Raw genomic sequence first — 16,031 nt, 5'->3', positions numbered from 1 at the left:
CTATTGTCTAAAGACTACCCCTCAAGATAGAGAAAAAAGAAAATAAAAGTGCAATGAAGAGACTGACAAGTTCAGAAACAATGAGAGTGTTTAAAATATAAATATACATATGATAGAATTGCCACTTCATACTATGTCAAAAAGATAGGTTATTCAGTATTCAGTAAATGGTGTTGGGACAAAGGACCTGGCCTTAAAAAAGCAAATTTAAGTTAAATCTCTAATTCATATATAACATCGAAAGGAAATGGTATTGGGGACTTGGCAAATCAAATCAAATTTTTTTAAAAGATTTATTTATTTGAGAGAGAGAGAGAGCGCATGAATGAGTGGAGTAGAGGGAGAGGGAAAGAGAATCCCAAGCAACACTGAGTACAGAGCCATTGTGGGACTCGATCCCAGGATCCTGAGATCATGACCTGAGCCAGACCAAGAGTGGGATGCTTACCAACTGGGCCACCCAGTGCCCCAAATCAAATTTTTTTAAAGTAAAATTTTTAGGGGCATGGAGTCTGCTTGGGATTTTCTCTCCCTGTCCCTTTACTCCTCCTGCTCATGCTCTCCTTCTAAAATAAATAAGTCTTTTTTTTTAAAGTGACATTTTTAATGTATTGTCAACAGTGAAATTATTTTCTAGTAACTAAGATAATAAATCATTGGGGCACCTGGGTGGCTCAGTGGGTTAAAGACTCTGCTTTCGGCTCAGGTCATGATCCCAGGGTCCTGGGATTTAGCCCCACATCAGGCTCTTTGCTCAGCAGGGAGCCTGCTTCCTCCTCTCTCTCTCTGCCTGCCTCTCTGCCTACCTGTGATCTCTATCTGTCAAATAAATAAAATCTTTAAAAAAATAATAAATCATTAAAAAGTTAAATCAAAGTAGAAATAAGCATGTGCAAGGGACAATTTCCTAAGAAAGAAATGGGAGGCAATATGTAAAGAAAAACATGAGTCAGTGTGAATACATTTCAACGTGAAAGGTCTGTGTATAACAGAGAAGCCTTATACATTTCCTTCGTATTTCCACATGCATTTGTGTAAAGTTTTGCATAACGCTTTCCTATGGTTCTTTTGACTTCTTAAAGAATTTGACTTTTTCATTTCTAATTTTTGATATTCATGCTGTCTCCCCTTTTCACATTTATGCCAGTCTTATTAACTGAAAGCAAAAAAAAAAAAAAAGAAAGCAAAATAAAGCCATATTCAAAACAAAAAGGCAAGTGATGAACTAAGGGATTGCCTCAACATATAAAAACAGGAAAAGTTTATTATATATAGAGTATCTTTAAAAATAAAGAAGAGAGAAAATAAAATTGAGAAAAATGGGTAAAAGAATATGAATATGGAATTTATCTAAAAAACTAAAATGATAATGTACATTTAAAAGTTTTTCAACCTCATCTGTAATAAAAAAATTAAAACAACTTTATATGTACTTTTTGCTTATCAATTTGGTAAGGATATATATATATATATGTACATATATATATATATATGTAAGTATATGTATATATATAGTAAGTATATGTATATATATACGTAGGTGTGTATCCTGCCTGAAGAAAAACGAAGCATTAGGCATGGTTAAGAAAGTGAATAGATACCTAATTTGAGTTGTTTCCTTTGCCTACTTAAGCTTGGAATTAAAAGTTTAACTTTATCCAAAAGAACTATAAGCAACAGGATCGAGCTCAAGAGTCCAAAATGTGGTTAAGAAAGAAAAAAAAAAAAAAAGATGAACTTTAACTCTGAGAGATATAAAATTGTAGCAAGTTATCCCAGGAGCTAGCTGGAAAACAAATTCTTCACAAGATTCCATCTGGGCCTGGTCTTGGGTCAAGAAGGAGGAGGAGCTCAGAGGGCTGGAGGGTGCCATATTCCCCAGAGAGAAGCTCTTGCTTCTGCAAGAGGAGCCTGACCACAGAGGACTGAAGGTCATGACTGAGCAGATAGAAAACGCTTCAGGGAAGCTCGAGACTGTGGGAGGTCACTCTGAATCTTCATCATTCTACCACAGCTAGGAGCAAGGAGCACAGGGCAGGATTTAAGGAGGCTGTGCTTTGTTGAAAGCTGAGTGCAACTTGCTTTTGAAATCATCCCTTTCATCGTCGTATTGTACTTGGCTTTTTCTAAGGGCACTACAAGAACACACAAGTCAGGCTGTAGGCAGGTCTGAGAGGTCCTGATGGGAAGGAGCAGCTTGAATTGATGGGGAAAGATTATGGATGGGGAAAGAGCCACGTGACAGATCTGGCCAGACAGCGCATTGGGAACCCTGGGGTGGACACACTGTATCCACCCGCCTGAGCTGGTGTTTGGACTGATTTCATGAGCTGATGGGAAATCAATCAGGAGAGAACAAAGACAAACACTGTCCACTGAAATCGATGCGTCAGTTGCCTGTGACGGACGGCAGGAGATGCTTCCCCCCAGATGCTTACCCTTGCAACCAGCCACCTTCCTCCTCCACGTGCCACTTTCAACTATGCTATGACTTAACTTTGACTGCTTGTCTAAATAACCTTCATCTTTCCTCCAAGATTCCTCCCAAATTCAACTCAGTGGAGAGGAGGCAGTACCTGGAAATCATGTAGGCATCAATTTGTCAAGTCAGCAGAGATGACTGACAATCTCCAGTCTCAGCAAGGTTGCTGCACTGGCTATGGGATCACTCCCCTGCCCAGCTCGACCTCTGATGGAGAGCAAGTCATTTTGTTCTTTTTAGCCTTAGGCCGACTTTTGTGAAAAATTCAGGGGCTGGCCTATGTGATGGATCACATTCTTCCAGCTATGGTATTTTATGCAACTAAAGATGAACAAAGAGCAAGAATGCAGGAGTCCCATAATATCAGAAAAAACTTGAAACGTATTTCATACACCTAACACTTCATCAAAGAAATGCATATGAAAACAATGAGATATTTTTTTGAAACGTCTATGTTGGATGAAGATTTCATAAACGATAGCATCTTCCATTGGGTCAGGGGAAGAAAACTCAGAGCTCTTTTTTTTTTTTTTTTTGCTGTTGGCAGGAATACACCTTTTCTGTAGGGCAGTTTATGAATATGCATTGAAAGTTTTAAAATGAGCATCATCTTTGATCTAGCAATTCCAGTAGAATGAGTTCTGAAGGAATAATCCGAGACTCATGAATAAATTTAAGTACAAAGATTTTTATCACAGCAGTATTTATATGATCTGAAACCAAAGGCTGGTTCCTTCATTCAGGACAAATTATGGGGCACACCGTGGCCAGCTTGGTGTAGGATCAGCCTGGCCAAGCAAACCCTCAACGTGCCAGTATCTCCATCAATCCCCGACCCCACCCAGGCAGAGTCATGCTGTCAGAGGTGATCCTGCCTCATGACAAGCGACACCCTGACTCTCCAGGCAGTTGTGGTCTTCTCTGCTGAAAGACCATCTGTGGCCATCATTGGCTGTGGGACAGAGGGAGCATCCTATGGCTTGGTTGTTAAGGCCCGTTATAATTGAATCTCACCCCACCAGAAGGAGCTTATTGCCAACTTCTTCCCTCTCCCACTGACATGCCTGTCTGTCCTTTCCCTGTCATCACACTTAACTCGGACCCCCAGTTACCAGGAAACCTGCTTCCCTCCCACCTTTCCCTTCTCCTATCTGAATTCTTCTCTCCTTCAATAGTCACTTCCAAGAAGTGTTCCTTGCCAGTTTTTTTTGCTCAGTTTTGCTTAAGGTTTACCTATCTTTTCAATGACAAGGTAAGATCTCTGAAATTGGTACTGTGCCTTATATTTGAAAGACTACATGAAATAAGAGAAAGAATAGGGTATAAACTCAGAAAAACCTCTTTAAATCCTGTGTGATGTTGGGCAGGTTACTTAACTTCTCTGAACCTGAGTTTTACCATACATAAAATGGGGACTAAATGTAATTATTTCATTGAGTTGGGATCTGTGTTAGCTATGGGATGGAATCCCATATGGGGTAACTGTTAGCTATGTCTGTTCCATAACACATACTCAGAAAATATTAGTTCTCCCCTCCTTACACTACTTTGGAGAAGTTGGGCTTAACACATATTTAGTTTAGATGAAGTCTTGTGGTCTGGCCACTTCCCTCAAGGACACTAGGACCAATGACGGGCCTTGTGGGGAGAGAAGAGCAGGAGTTGGTGAACCAGGAAAGCCTCCATGGGGGTCTGGCCTGCTGGTCTCTTACCTGATAATTGCCAGGGGGATGAAGTACACCAGGAAGGCCACGATGGTCATGTACGGGGTCCAGTAGGAGTCATCCGGCCATAGCGTCCAGCACTGCACTTTGCCACTAGAGAGTTTCCTTTTCCCAAATATGATCAGGGTGGGAATGGAGAAAAGGAAAGAAAGGCTCCAGGCAATCACGATGAGGATCTTGGCTTGCTTTTCTGCTCAAAGGAAAGAAGTTGGATGGTTTGTCCATGTAGATATCAAAGACATCCAAGATGGGGACAGTATGAGAGACTGAGAACAGTGATCGCATCTTTGGTAGGTGAGGGGCATGGCCATGTGGTCAGACAGAGAGGGAACAGGGTAGAAGGTAATCTAGTTTGATAGCATGAGCATCAAAGGAATAGATCAGTGCATGGGAAATAATGGAAGGGTTGGAAATGGTCCAGGGAAGTAGGAAAATGTCTATACCACCTTCAAGACTTGAAGGGCTCAGAAGGCAAGCTGAGAAGCATCCACTTTGGAGATGTTAGGAGAACCAGGGATCTCAGGAGGCGGGAGGTAGAGGGAAGCTACTGTGATATGGTTGAGGATATAAGGGAGTTGTTTCCCAAAGGAACAGAGGAAAGCTTTGGCTGGAAGAAGAGCAGCGGGAATTTGGGGAGGAAACAAACACAGAGCTCTCTGGCCTTCAAAGAGCAAGGGAGGATTTTTCCTCTTGACCACAGGGATGTGATGCCAGCCAGGTTTCTACAGATCCTGGCAGCATTCATAACCGCTCCTGCATGGTATCCTTCTTTCACTGGTTACAATTCACATTATGTCTCCTTCTGTAGGTCCTAGAGCCTGAACTTTTAAGGGTGATCTGCAAGTCCTGGGCCCCATTCAGATTCCACTGGATGGGTTAACAATGCATTCACTTTTGAGAGGGATGGGCATGGAAAGAATCAGAATAAAAGATTATGAAATTGTGCTTTAGCATTAATTCTACCAAGATACAAAAAAAATGTTTCCCCAAAGTGCACTCAGGGCAAATGTTTGGAATGACTTCTCTCATACTGGTGCTGGGCTGTCCTGGGAAACCCCCAGTCTCAGATGCCTCCATGGAACATTTTTCCATTTCTTTGTGTCTTCCTCAATTTCTTTCATGAGTACTTTATAGTTTTCTGAGTACAGATTCTTTGCCTCTTTGGTTAGGTTTATTCCTAGGTATCTTATGGTTTTGAGTGCAATTATAAATAGGATTGACTCCTTAATTTCTCTTTCTTCTGTCTTGTTGTTGGTGTATAGAAATGCAACTGGTTTCTGTGCATTGATTTTATAACCTGACACTTTACTGAATTCCTGTATGAGTTCTAGGAGATTTGGAGTGGAGTCTTTTGGGTTTTCCACATAAAGTATCATATCATCTGCAAAGAGTGATAGTTTGACTTCTTCTTTGCCGATTTGGATGCCTTTAATTTCTTTTTGTTGTCTGATTGCTGAGGCTAGGACTTCTAGTACTATGTTGAATAGCAGTGGTAATAATGGACATCCCTGCCATGTTCCTGACCTTAGTGGAAAAGCTCTCAGTTTTTCTCCATTGAGAATGATATTCGCTGTGGGTTTTTCATAGATGGTTTTAATGATATTGAGGTATGTACCCTCTATCCCTACATTGTGAAGACTTTTGATCAAAAAAGGATGCTGTACTTTGTCAAATGCTTTTTCAGCATCTATTGAGAGTATCGTATGGTTCTCATTTTTTCTTTTATATATGTATTGTATCACATTGATTGATTTGTGGATATTGAACCAAACTTGCAACCCTGGAATAAATCCCACTTGGTTGTGGTGAATAATCCTTGTAATATACTCTTGGATCCTATTGGCCAGTATTTTGGTGAGAATTTTCACATCTGTGTTCATCAAGGATATTGGTCTGTAATTCTCTTTTTTGATGGGGTCTTTGGTTTGGGGATCAAGGTAATGCTAACCTCATAAATGAGTTTGGAAGTTCTCCTTCCCTTTCTGTTTTTTTGGAACAGTTTCAGGAGAATAGGTATAAATTCTTCTTTAAATATTTGGTAGAATTCCCCTCAGAAGCTGTCTGGCCCTGGGCTCTTGTTTGTTGGGAGATTTTTGATGACTGCTTCAATCTCCTTACTGGTTATGGGTCTGTGCAGGTTTTCTATTTCTTCCTGGTTCAGTTGTGGTAGTTTATATGTCTCTAGGAATGCATCCCTTTCTTCCAGATTGTCAAATTTGTTGGTATATAGTTGCTCATAATATGTTCTTATAATTGTATTTCTTTGGTGTTGCTTGTGATCTCTCATCTTTCATTCATGGTATCATTTATTTGGTCCTTTCTCTTTTCTTTTTGATAAGTCTGGCCAAGGGTTTATCAATCTTATTAATTCTTTCAAGGAACTAGCTCCTAGTTTTGTTGATTTGTTCTACTGTTCTTTTGGTTTCTATTTCATTGATTTCTGATCTGATCTTTATTATTTCTCTTCTCCTGCTGGGTTTAAGCTTCCTTTACTGTTCTTTCTCCAGCTCTTTTAGGTATAGGGTTAAGTTGTGTACTTGAGACCTTTCTTGTTACTTGAGAAAGGCTTGTATTGCTATATATTTTCCTCTCAGGACTGCCTTTGCTGTGTCCCACAGATTTTGAACTGTTACATTTTCATTATCATTTATTTCCATGATTTTTTTTCAATTCTTCTTTAATTTCCTGACTGACCCATTCATTCTTTAGTAGGATGCTCTTTAGCCTCCATGTATTTGGGTTCTTTCCAACTTTCCTCTTGTGATTGATTTCTAGCTTCAGAGCATCATGTTCTGAAAATATGCAGGGAATGATCCCAATCTTTTCGTACTGGTTGAGACCTGATTTGTGACCCAGGATGTGATCTATTCTGGAGAATGTTCCATGTGCACTAGAGAAGAATATCTATTCTGTTGCTTTGGGATGGAATGTTCTGAATATATCTGTGATGTCCATCTGGTCCAGTGTGTCATTTAAGGCCTTTATTTCCTTGTTGATATTTTGCTTGGATGATCTGTCCATTTCATTGAGGGGGGTGTTAAAGTCCCCTACTATTATTGTATTGTTGTCAGTGTGTTTCTTTGATTTTGTTATTAATTGGTTTATATAGTTGGCTGCTCCCAAGTTAGGGGCATAGATATTTAAAATTTTTAGATCTTCTTGTTGGACAGACACTTTGAGTATGATGTTATGTCCCTCCTCATCTCTTATCATAGTCTTTGGCTTCAAATCTAATTTATCTGATATAAGGATTGCCACCCTAGCTTTCTTTGGATGTCCATTAGCATGGTAAATTGTTTTCCACCCCCTCACTTTAAATCTGGAGGTGTCTTTGGGTCTAAAGTGAGTTTCTTGTAGACAGCGTATTGACGGGTTTTGTTTTTTTATCCATTCTGATACCCTGTGTCTTTTGATTGGGACATTTAGCCCATTTACATTCAGGGTAACTATTAAAAGATATGAATTTAGTGCCATTGTATTACCTGTAAGGTGACTTACTGTATGTTGTCTCTGTTCCTTTCCAGTCTACTACTTTCAGGCTCTCTCTTTACTTAGAGGACCCCTTTCAGTATTTCCTGTAGGGCTGGTTTGGGGTTTACAAATTCTTTTAGTTTTTGTTTGTCCTGGATGCTTTTTATCTCTCCTTCTATTTTCAATGATAACCTAGCTGGATATAGTATTCTCGGCTGCATGTTTTTCTCATTTAGTATCTGAATATATCATGCCAGTTCTTTCTGTCCTGCTAGGTCTCTGTTCATAAGTATGCTGCCAATCTAACATTTTTACCACTGTATGTTACAGACTTCTTGTCCCAGGCTACTTTCAGGATTTTCTCTTTGTCACTAAGACTTGTAAGTTTCACTGTTAGATGATGGGTGTGGACCTATTTTTATTGATTTTGAGGGGGGTTCTCTGTGCATCCTGGATTTTGATGTTTGTTCCCTTTGCCATATTAGGGAAATTCTCTACAATAATTCTCTCCAATATACTTTCTGCCCTCCTCTCTCTTTCTTCTTCTTCTGGAATCCCAATTATTCTAATACTGTTTCATCTTATGGTATCACTTATCTCTCAAATTCTCCCCTCGTGGTCCAGTAGTTGTTTGTCTCTCTTTTGCCCAGCTTCTTTATTCTCCATAATTTCATCTTCTATACCACTAATTCTCTCCTCTGCCTCATTTATCCTAGCAGTAAGAGCCTCCACTTTTTATTGCACCTCATTAATAGTTTTTTCAATTTCAGCTTGGTTAAGATTTTAGTTCTTTTATTTCTCCAGAAAGGGCTTTTATTTCTCCCTACAGGGTTTCTCTAATATCTTCCATGCCTTTTTCAAGCCCAGCTAGCACCTTGAGAATTGTCATTCTGAACTCTAGATCTGACATATTACCAATGTCCATATTGATTAAGTCCCTAGCCTTTGGTACTGCCTCTTGTTTTTTTTTTTTTTTTTTTTTTTTTTGGTGGTGAGTTTTTCCACCTTGTCATTTTATCCAGATGAGAATATATGAATGGAGAATAAAATACTAAAAGGGTGGCAAAGACCCCAGAAAAATGTATGCTAAACAAATCAGAAGAGACCCCAAATTGGGGGGAGAAGAAAGGGAGTAAAAAGAAGTTTAAAAATTTTTTTTAAAAATTAAAAAATATATGTATATATTAGACTGGTAAATAGAACAGAGCCACCCACTTGATTTGAGGTGTATTTTGGTCTTTTAGAAGAAACTACCTCCCAAAATTTTTTAAAGAAAGAAAAACTTATGTATATACAAAAATAAGGGTAAACATGAGGAAGGGATGGAATATGACTAAGGATGAAAATTTTTAAACAATTCTAAAAAAAGGAATTGATAAGTTGGTTGGAAAAAGAAAGAAAAGAAAGTGGAGAGAATTTGCTCAGGGTGGAGAATAGAACAAAGCCCTGTGCTAGATTTAGGGCATATTTTGATCTATTAGAAGAAATTGTATCTCAAAAATTTTTTAGAAGGAAAAAACCCTGTATGTATACAAAAAATAAAGTCAGATACAATGAAGGTTTTAAAAGATTTTTTTTAGAAAGGTATTATTAAGTAAACTAGTTAAAAAATGTTAAAAGAGGAAATAGGAAAAATTAAAAAATTAGAATAAGAAAAAATAAAATTAAAAAAATTTAACTAACTTTGCAAGACTAAAGAATCATGGGGAGAAAGACATGAATTCCATGCTTTGCTTTCCCCTCCTCTGAATTCCCCTTGATCAGTGAGCTTGGTCTTGGCTGGATGTTCTTGCTGATCTTCTGGGGGAGAAGCCTGTTGTAGTGGTTCTCAAATGTCTTTGCCTGAGGTGGAATTGTGCCGCCCTTGCCAGGGGCCAGGCTAAATAATCTGCTTGAGTTCATTCTCAGGAGTTTTTGTTCCCTGAATGCTTTCCGTAGAGCTCTGGAGGACGGGAATGAAAATGGCGGCCTCCCAGTCTCCGGTACGGAAGAGCCCAGAGCTTGGGGTCCCACACCTCAGTGCGCCCTTGGAGAAAAACGGTCAATTACTACTGTCTCCCTGGTCTCCGGCCATGCTCGGAGCTCACCCGGCCTATTACTGAGCATTTCTGTCTCTGACACACAGCCCCATTTGGAGTCTCCAAACCCAGCAGATTCCTGACTCCAGGGAAGGAAGGTGAGTCTCCAAACCCAGCAGATTCCTGCCTCCAGGGAAGGAAGGTGAGTCTCCCTAGATCTGGCACTTGTGGTGTCCCTGCTCAAATAGCAGTGGTCCGACTATGCCACAGATCACAATTTAGGGTAATCCCGAGTTGAGAACGCACTCTTTGGCTCCGTATCTGTAGTTGGCTTCCCCGCTCTGATACCTGCAAACTCTGCTACACTCAGACACCCCTGAACCTTCTGTGACCCCGCAGGACCTGAGACCACACTGTCCCAGCGAGGGCTCCACCCCCGCTTAGCCTCTGGAGAATTGTCCCTCAGTGGAGCAGACTTTTAAAAGTTTGAATTTTGTGCTCTGTTCCTTGACTGCTTGCCGGAAGCCCGCCCCTCCCTCCGCGGTCTATCATCCCTTTGCTTTGGATTCACTTCTCCGCATGTCCTACCTTTCAGAAAGTGTTCGATTTCCTGTTTCTAGAATTGCTGCTCTTCTTCTCTTTGATCTCCTGTTGGGTTTGTAGGTGTTCAAAATGGTTTGATAACTATCTAGCTGAACTCCTGCAACCTGATGTCATCTCAGTCTGCTACTCTTCTGCCATCTTGACTCCCTTCCCCCTAATTCGGTACTTTTGTCTTAGTCCTCTCTTTCATGCATCCCATAGGCCTTCTTTGTTTTTAATAATGGAAGCTACCCATGATAATTACAGAAATACCAGCAGGGAAATATCAACAAAAAGAAGGCAAAAAAGTCCCTGGTGGAAAGTACCGGAAATAGCCAGCCCAATTTTGATAATGGGTTCATATGTAATATGTAGATTACACATATAAAAATGTGAACATAATGTACATGCTGGTTTTCAACCTGATTTTTTTCTCAGAAAAAATTTTTTATGACCATATCTTCATGTCAAGAAAGTCTTTGTCAAAAAATTTTATGACGTCTTTTCATGTCTGCATCTATACAAGTGACATTCCGACTTCTTTAGGCAATAAAAGCCTTTCATCAAACATAATTTTATCTCGAGCCCAGTGCAGGATGCCTGGGTGGCTCAGGGTGAGGCTGCGTGACAGCCAGAAGCTTCCAGACCTGTTCTGGAGCAGGTCTACAAAATGAGTCCTCCAGGGCCAGTGTGTGAAGTGTAATTTGAAAAGCACCGATATAAATTTTTTTCCCATCACTACTCCATCACTAAACTCCAATTTTTTTCCCATCACTAAACTCCAATTTTATTGATAACCTATTATTATTTAAATTGTTTCCAATTATTTTATTGCAAACAATTTATGTGTATTCTCTTTATGGTGCTGTTGCCTTAGGATGAACTCTGAGAAACAGATTTTGGCAAATATTATTCAATTTCTTCCAAAAGTGTCTACAACTTATGGCTCCCATCGGAAGTGTACAGACATCCCTATTTCTTTATACTCTCCCAACACTGAGAGGATTCTTCCTCTTACTCTTGTCATCTCATTGATAAGATTTCATATCCAAATGTCTAATCTTGCAGTTCTTCAGTTAGTGGTCAAAAGGAACATTTCTCTATATCGTCCATTTATTTTTTTTTTGTTTTTTAATAATTTGTTCATGTCCTTTGTCTGCTTTTTCAATTGTTCTTATTTCTTTGCCAGAGTTCTATAGAAGGATATTATGCCTTTGCCTGTTGTATGCAAATATTTTCTATTTGTCATTCTGCTTTGGTATGCATACAATGTTTATTATTTGTATAAAGAGTTTTAAAGTTTTGATATAGTTTAAACTACATTTATTCCCCTTATTGTTTCTGCTTTTGGTGTTATTCCCAGAAGGATCTTTCCCTCACCAAAAATAAAAAGTTTTACGCGTACCCTTTCAAGTTTAAAATTTTTACTTTTTCCATCCAACTGACATTTACTTTGTAATTCACTGTGACAGATGGCAGTCTAATATTTTTTAAATGGCTAGACAACTATACTAATGCCATATACTGACTAACTCATTCTTTTCTAACTGATTTGATATTTCATATGCCTTGTGTACGTTATTCTGATTTCAGTATCATATTTCTTAAATTATCAAAGTTTTATATTATGCTTTAGTATCTTGAACTATGTATTTCTCTTCATTATGAATAGATGATTTCCTAATTGTTCTTGTATTTATTTAACCTAAAGAGGCTTAAAATGTCAGTTTCTCTGGAGTTCCTGGCTGAGAAAACCACCACTTTAGTAAAAAGCAGTGAACAAGACCAGTAAGAACAAGGGGAAGGCCTCCCCTTCCCCTCTTCTTCCATTGGTTTAGTCGCCATCACCTGGTGTCTGCTCAACCCTGAGGGACACCCTGTGGCTTCAGCCTGCTCAATTCTGGGTAAGAAGCTGTGCTGCCTGGTGGGGAATCTCTTTCTGCTGCCCCCTCTTTGTTCAATCACATGAACCCTTAGCCCAGCCCCTCAATGCTGCCCTTAAATTCTGAGGAGCTATAACACCAAGTAATACCAAGTGAGCCCAACAGGGTTCCCTGTTCTAACCTACCACATCACCCTAAAACTCGTACATCGCTATGCAGCCTTTCTGGGTGGGTGTGGCATCCATTTTTCATCAGCTCCCTGTGTGCTGGGAATTCCATGAGGTTCTGTTATTTGAAGCCTTCTTTTCTTGGCTCCTTCCAAGCTGTACATCCTCTTTATTTCTGTTTCCTCTGTGACTTCAGTGGGATTGGCCAGAAAGGAAGGGAAAATGGGTAATGTCTATTTCTAAGTTTTCATCTTTACCCAAAGCTATTGATGATGATTATTTTCCAAGTGCCCTCCACCAAACCTCTATTAATTTTGTAGTGAGGAAATAAATTCCTTTACATCTTTAAAAGAACACTATAATATTCATTGCTGCTTCTTCTGTAATTTAGGACACTGTTCATAATATTGCAGTGTCTCCTAGAACTAGTCATATTTGCCATGAGCTAAAGCGTTGATTTTTTTTTTTTAACCCAATGAGTATTTTGAGATGAGTAATGTTTCCCTTCTGGTTATGGATTCCCTAAGCCTCCACCTCCAGCAAATGTCTCAGGACACCCCTCACATTTCTTATACTTAATTTCCCTAATACTCATATTTCTGTACCTTGAAATACTCTGGTGTATGTGTTTTTTGTATGTCCCCACTCAATCCTTCCTGGGGCTTGCTGGGCATAAATAAATAGGTGAATGAATAAGTATATCACACCTTTGTTTAGATCATGAAGTGTCTCTCCCATTTCCCTTTGTCCCACTCCCTGCTTCCTCCTTTATCACAATCACTGAGGCAATGAAAGTGCCCAGAAAGCTTGGTGCTGGTCACATACTTTACACACACACACACACCCAACCTTAAGAAAAGCCTACAAAAAACAGGTGTAAATTCTATTTTTAAACTAGTTTTAATTGCGCACAACTCATCAGTCTACCTTCTTTTACGTAAGTCCCTGTGGTCCCTATGGCTAGTTGAAATCCCATTGCCAGAAGTGAGGACTAGTTGGTGTGTGCCCTTGCAAGCATTTGTTTATTACTTTTTCTTTTTTTTACTGTCTGTGGCTATCCTACTTCCTCATTGAGAAGCAGGATATGCGGTAGTCAAAATACCTGAATTACACTCAAGCCATCTTGGGTTCAAGTCTTGCCCGGCACCTACCAGCTGTGTGATTTGGGCAAGTTACTTTAACTCTCTAAATTATAATTGTCCAAACTGTAGGATTCAGATAATAATGGGACCTATCACATAGAGACATTGTAAGAATTAAAGAACTTATATAATCACGAATGCATCTGGTATGCAATCAATAAATCTAAGCTACTGAAACATCTACATTCCTCCACTAAAGGAATTCCTGCTCTTCTAAGCAAAGCTACAATAAACAACACATGTACATACAGGCATGCATGTGAGTGTTTGTCCAGAGAAGATACCGAGAAGTAGAACTTCAAGGTCAAAGGACTGCACATTTTGTTTTAACTAGATGTTCTTAACTTATCATTCAAAAGATCTGTGCCAATATTGTCTGAAATATTCAATAGTATCTGATGACATTAATTCTACTTATTCTAAAGTTCTGCTTGTTCTGCTAATTTTACTTTCTTAGTTGTAAATGCCTCAGAATGGTATTCTGAACTATCATCTATTTTCCATAGTTTGGTTTTTGTCTCATTTTGTATGATATTTGATTGCACCTCATCTCTGTAGTCAAGATTTCATATTAGTTCTTCATTTTATAAGTTTTTACAGGCTTCCTGGGAGAGTGTGGCACAGGTCAGTCAACATTGGGTTCTTACTTGTTTTCAGGGGTCCTGGAGGAAATTGGGCTCTGCCCATGGGCAGAGTAATGGACAATTAGTCTTGTGACTAGGTACCAACCATCCCTCCAAGGAGTCATCTCTTCCTAGGACCCCACCCTGTCTCTTCAAATCCAGCATCCCCACTACTAGGAGGAAGAGCCCCCTATCTCTGTTGTCCCACTGGGAAGGGGGAGGACAGAGGGAAAGTAAACATGCAGTGATGAACCCTCCTCCTTGTGCTCCAGAAATCACCCTACTGGTTTCCTTGAATCCTTCTTGCTTTGGCCCTTACACGATCTATTTAGGAAGCACTCTTAACACTTCACCCATATTACTGTAGTGTCGTCTGTGGGTATTGTGAGTTGTGTGGTTTAAACCTTCCCTCTGACCCATCTGTTTTCTTCTTCTGGGGCTTCCGCACTATCACTGGTTCAAAGAGAATTTTACTAGTTTCCAGTAATAGTGTCAATTAAAAACATCTTTCCAATTATCTCTATGGTTTGGAAGTAAGGAAGACAAAGTGCTTGTTGACCATCCATGGGTACTATCTACATAGTAGATACATAGTATCCAAATAGTATCCACTTTTCCTAGGCATTCTGCTTCTAATTCTACATCTTTTTGGACCATCAGACCCATGAAGTGGAAAGAAAGTAGAAAAGAAGAGAGTGGGAATAAGAATTTAGGAGGATAATATTAGTGGAAACAATCCTACCCTCACCCAAGGATGATTTCTTACAGGATAGACCTTGGTTAAGCCCACTTACCTCTTGCAGGAACTTCATGGGGTAGACGATGGCATGGTATCTGTCTAGGCTGAGGGACACCAGCACATAGGTAGAAGCATAGAGCAGCATAACCTGAAGACAGAAACAAGAGGAGGTAAGTGAGAGAATGCATATCATAGAGGAGTATTTTGTGCTATTTAGAAACCTGTGCACTGAACCTAAGGAGGGATGAAGTTTGGGCTAGGGAGAGAAATGACTGACTCCCTATGTCTAGAAGTAGACTGCTGTTTTGGAATTGGACTTGTCATTGCTAATGGTGACCAGTGAGAATGCTTCTAAGCTCACCCTTCTTCATTCATTCACTTGACTTCTTGGAGACACCACATCTCAGGATCAGTCTTTCTTGACATTTGCATGGTACATTTGTTTGTAGTTGACTTATAAAGCTAAACTAATTTTCGCTGCCATACTTGACACTCCAGAATAATTAGAAAGAAACATTCATTTGGGTTTTATCAGTGTGAGTTGTTGAGAGACAATGGATGGGATCTGGTTTCCGGGAGCCCACGTGCTGTTTAGAATCATTTATCATCATCTGTGTTGACAGTCTCAGAACTTACTTCCTTCTCCACTTCTTTAGCAGAGCTGTTCATTAGGGTGAGTCCTTGGGTCCCCTCTTCCTCCTTCCCACCCCATCTCTTATAAACTTTGCTCAGGCCCTTTAATTATCCTAAGTATAGTGTTATTTGTAGAGTTTGCAGAGAAAGAAATTGGGATATAAGAGGTTAACTTCTTTATGAGAAGAGCATAATCAAAATATAATTAAGTGAAATATCTCTGAAAGGATGATCAAAGTGGAAAGTTTTTGGGTAACGTTGAGCCTCATTTCTACCAAGAGTCTAGCCATATCTCTGTTTTGTAATCTTTGGGCCAATTCCAGAGTGGGAAGGGTTAAGTCAAAGACCAAAGTCTAAGGGTGAGTGTCTGAATCTCTTCTAAAATGAAAGAAAAATACCATGACTTTGGTAATAACTTTTGTCTGAATTTATACCTTATTATTCTTTCCCTCACTCAACTAACAATCAACTATATTGTTGTTCTTTATTATTTTTACCTAGAATACTACCACAAATGCATCCCAGTACTACCATTGTGGAAGGTGCTATAGGGAGGGGGTTTTGAGG

General features: G+C 39.5%; 1 protein-coding gene across 2 annotated transcripts in view; it reads right to left on the bottom strand.

Annotated features, from left to right (window-relative positions):
• NPSR1 (neuropeptide S receptor 1) overlaps positions 1-16,031 on the bottom strand; it is a 151,347-nt gene that overhangs the window by 26,050 nt on the left and 109,266 nt on the right. Inside the window, exons 4-5 of one of the 2 annotated variants that reach the window (XM_047695132.1) lie at positions 14,883-14,979; positions 4,195-4,399 (exon numbers count right to left, since the gene is read on the bottom strand). In XM_047695132.1, coding sequence (XP_047551088.1) covers positions 4,195-4,399; positions 14,883-14,979 — 302 coding nt within the window. The remainder of the gene's footprint in view (positions 1-4,194; positions 4,400-14,882; positions 14,980-16,031) is intronic. The other variant, XM_047695133.1, reaches the window with a different exon arrangement.

Source organism: Lutra lutra, chromosome 11 (assembly GCF_902655055.1).
Source record: "Lutra lutra chromosome 11, mLutLut1.2, whole genome shotgun sequence".
NCBI classification, from domain to species: Eukaryota; Metazoa; Chordata; class Mammalia; order Carnivora; family Mustelidae; genus Lutra; species Lutra lutra.
Note: the sequence above shows the minus strand (reverse complement) of the source record. Positions and strands in the feature narration are given on the sequence as shown.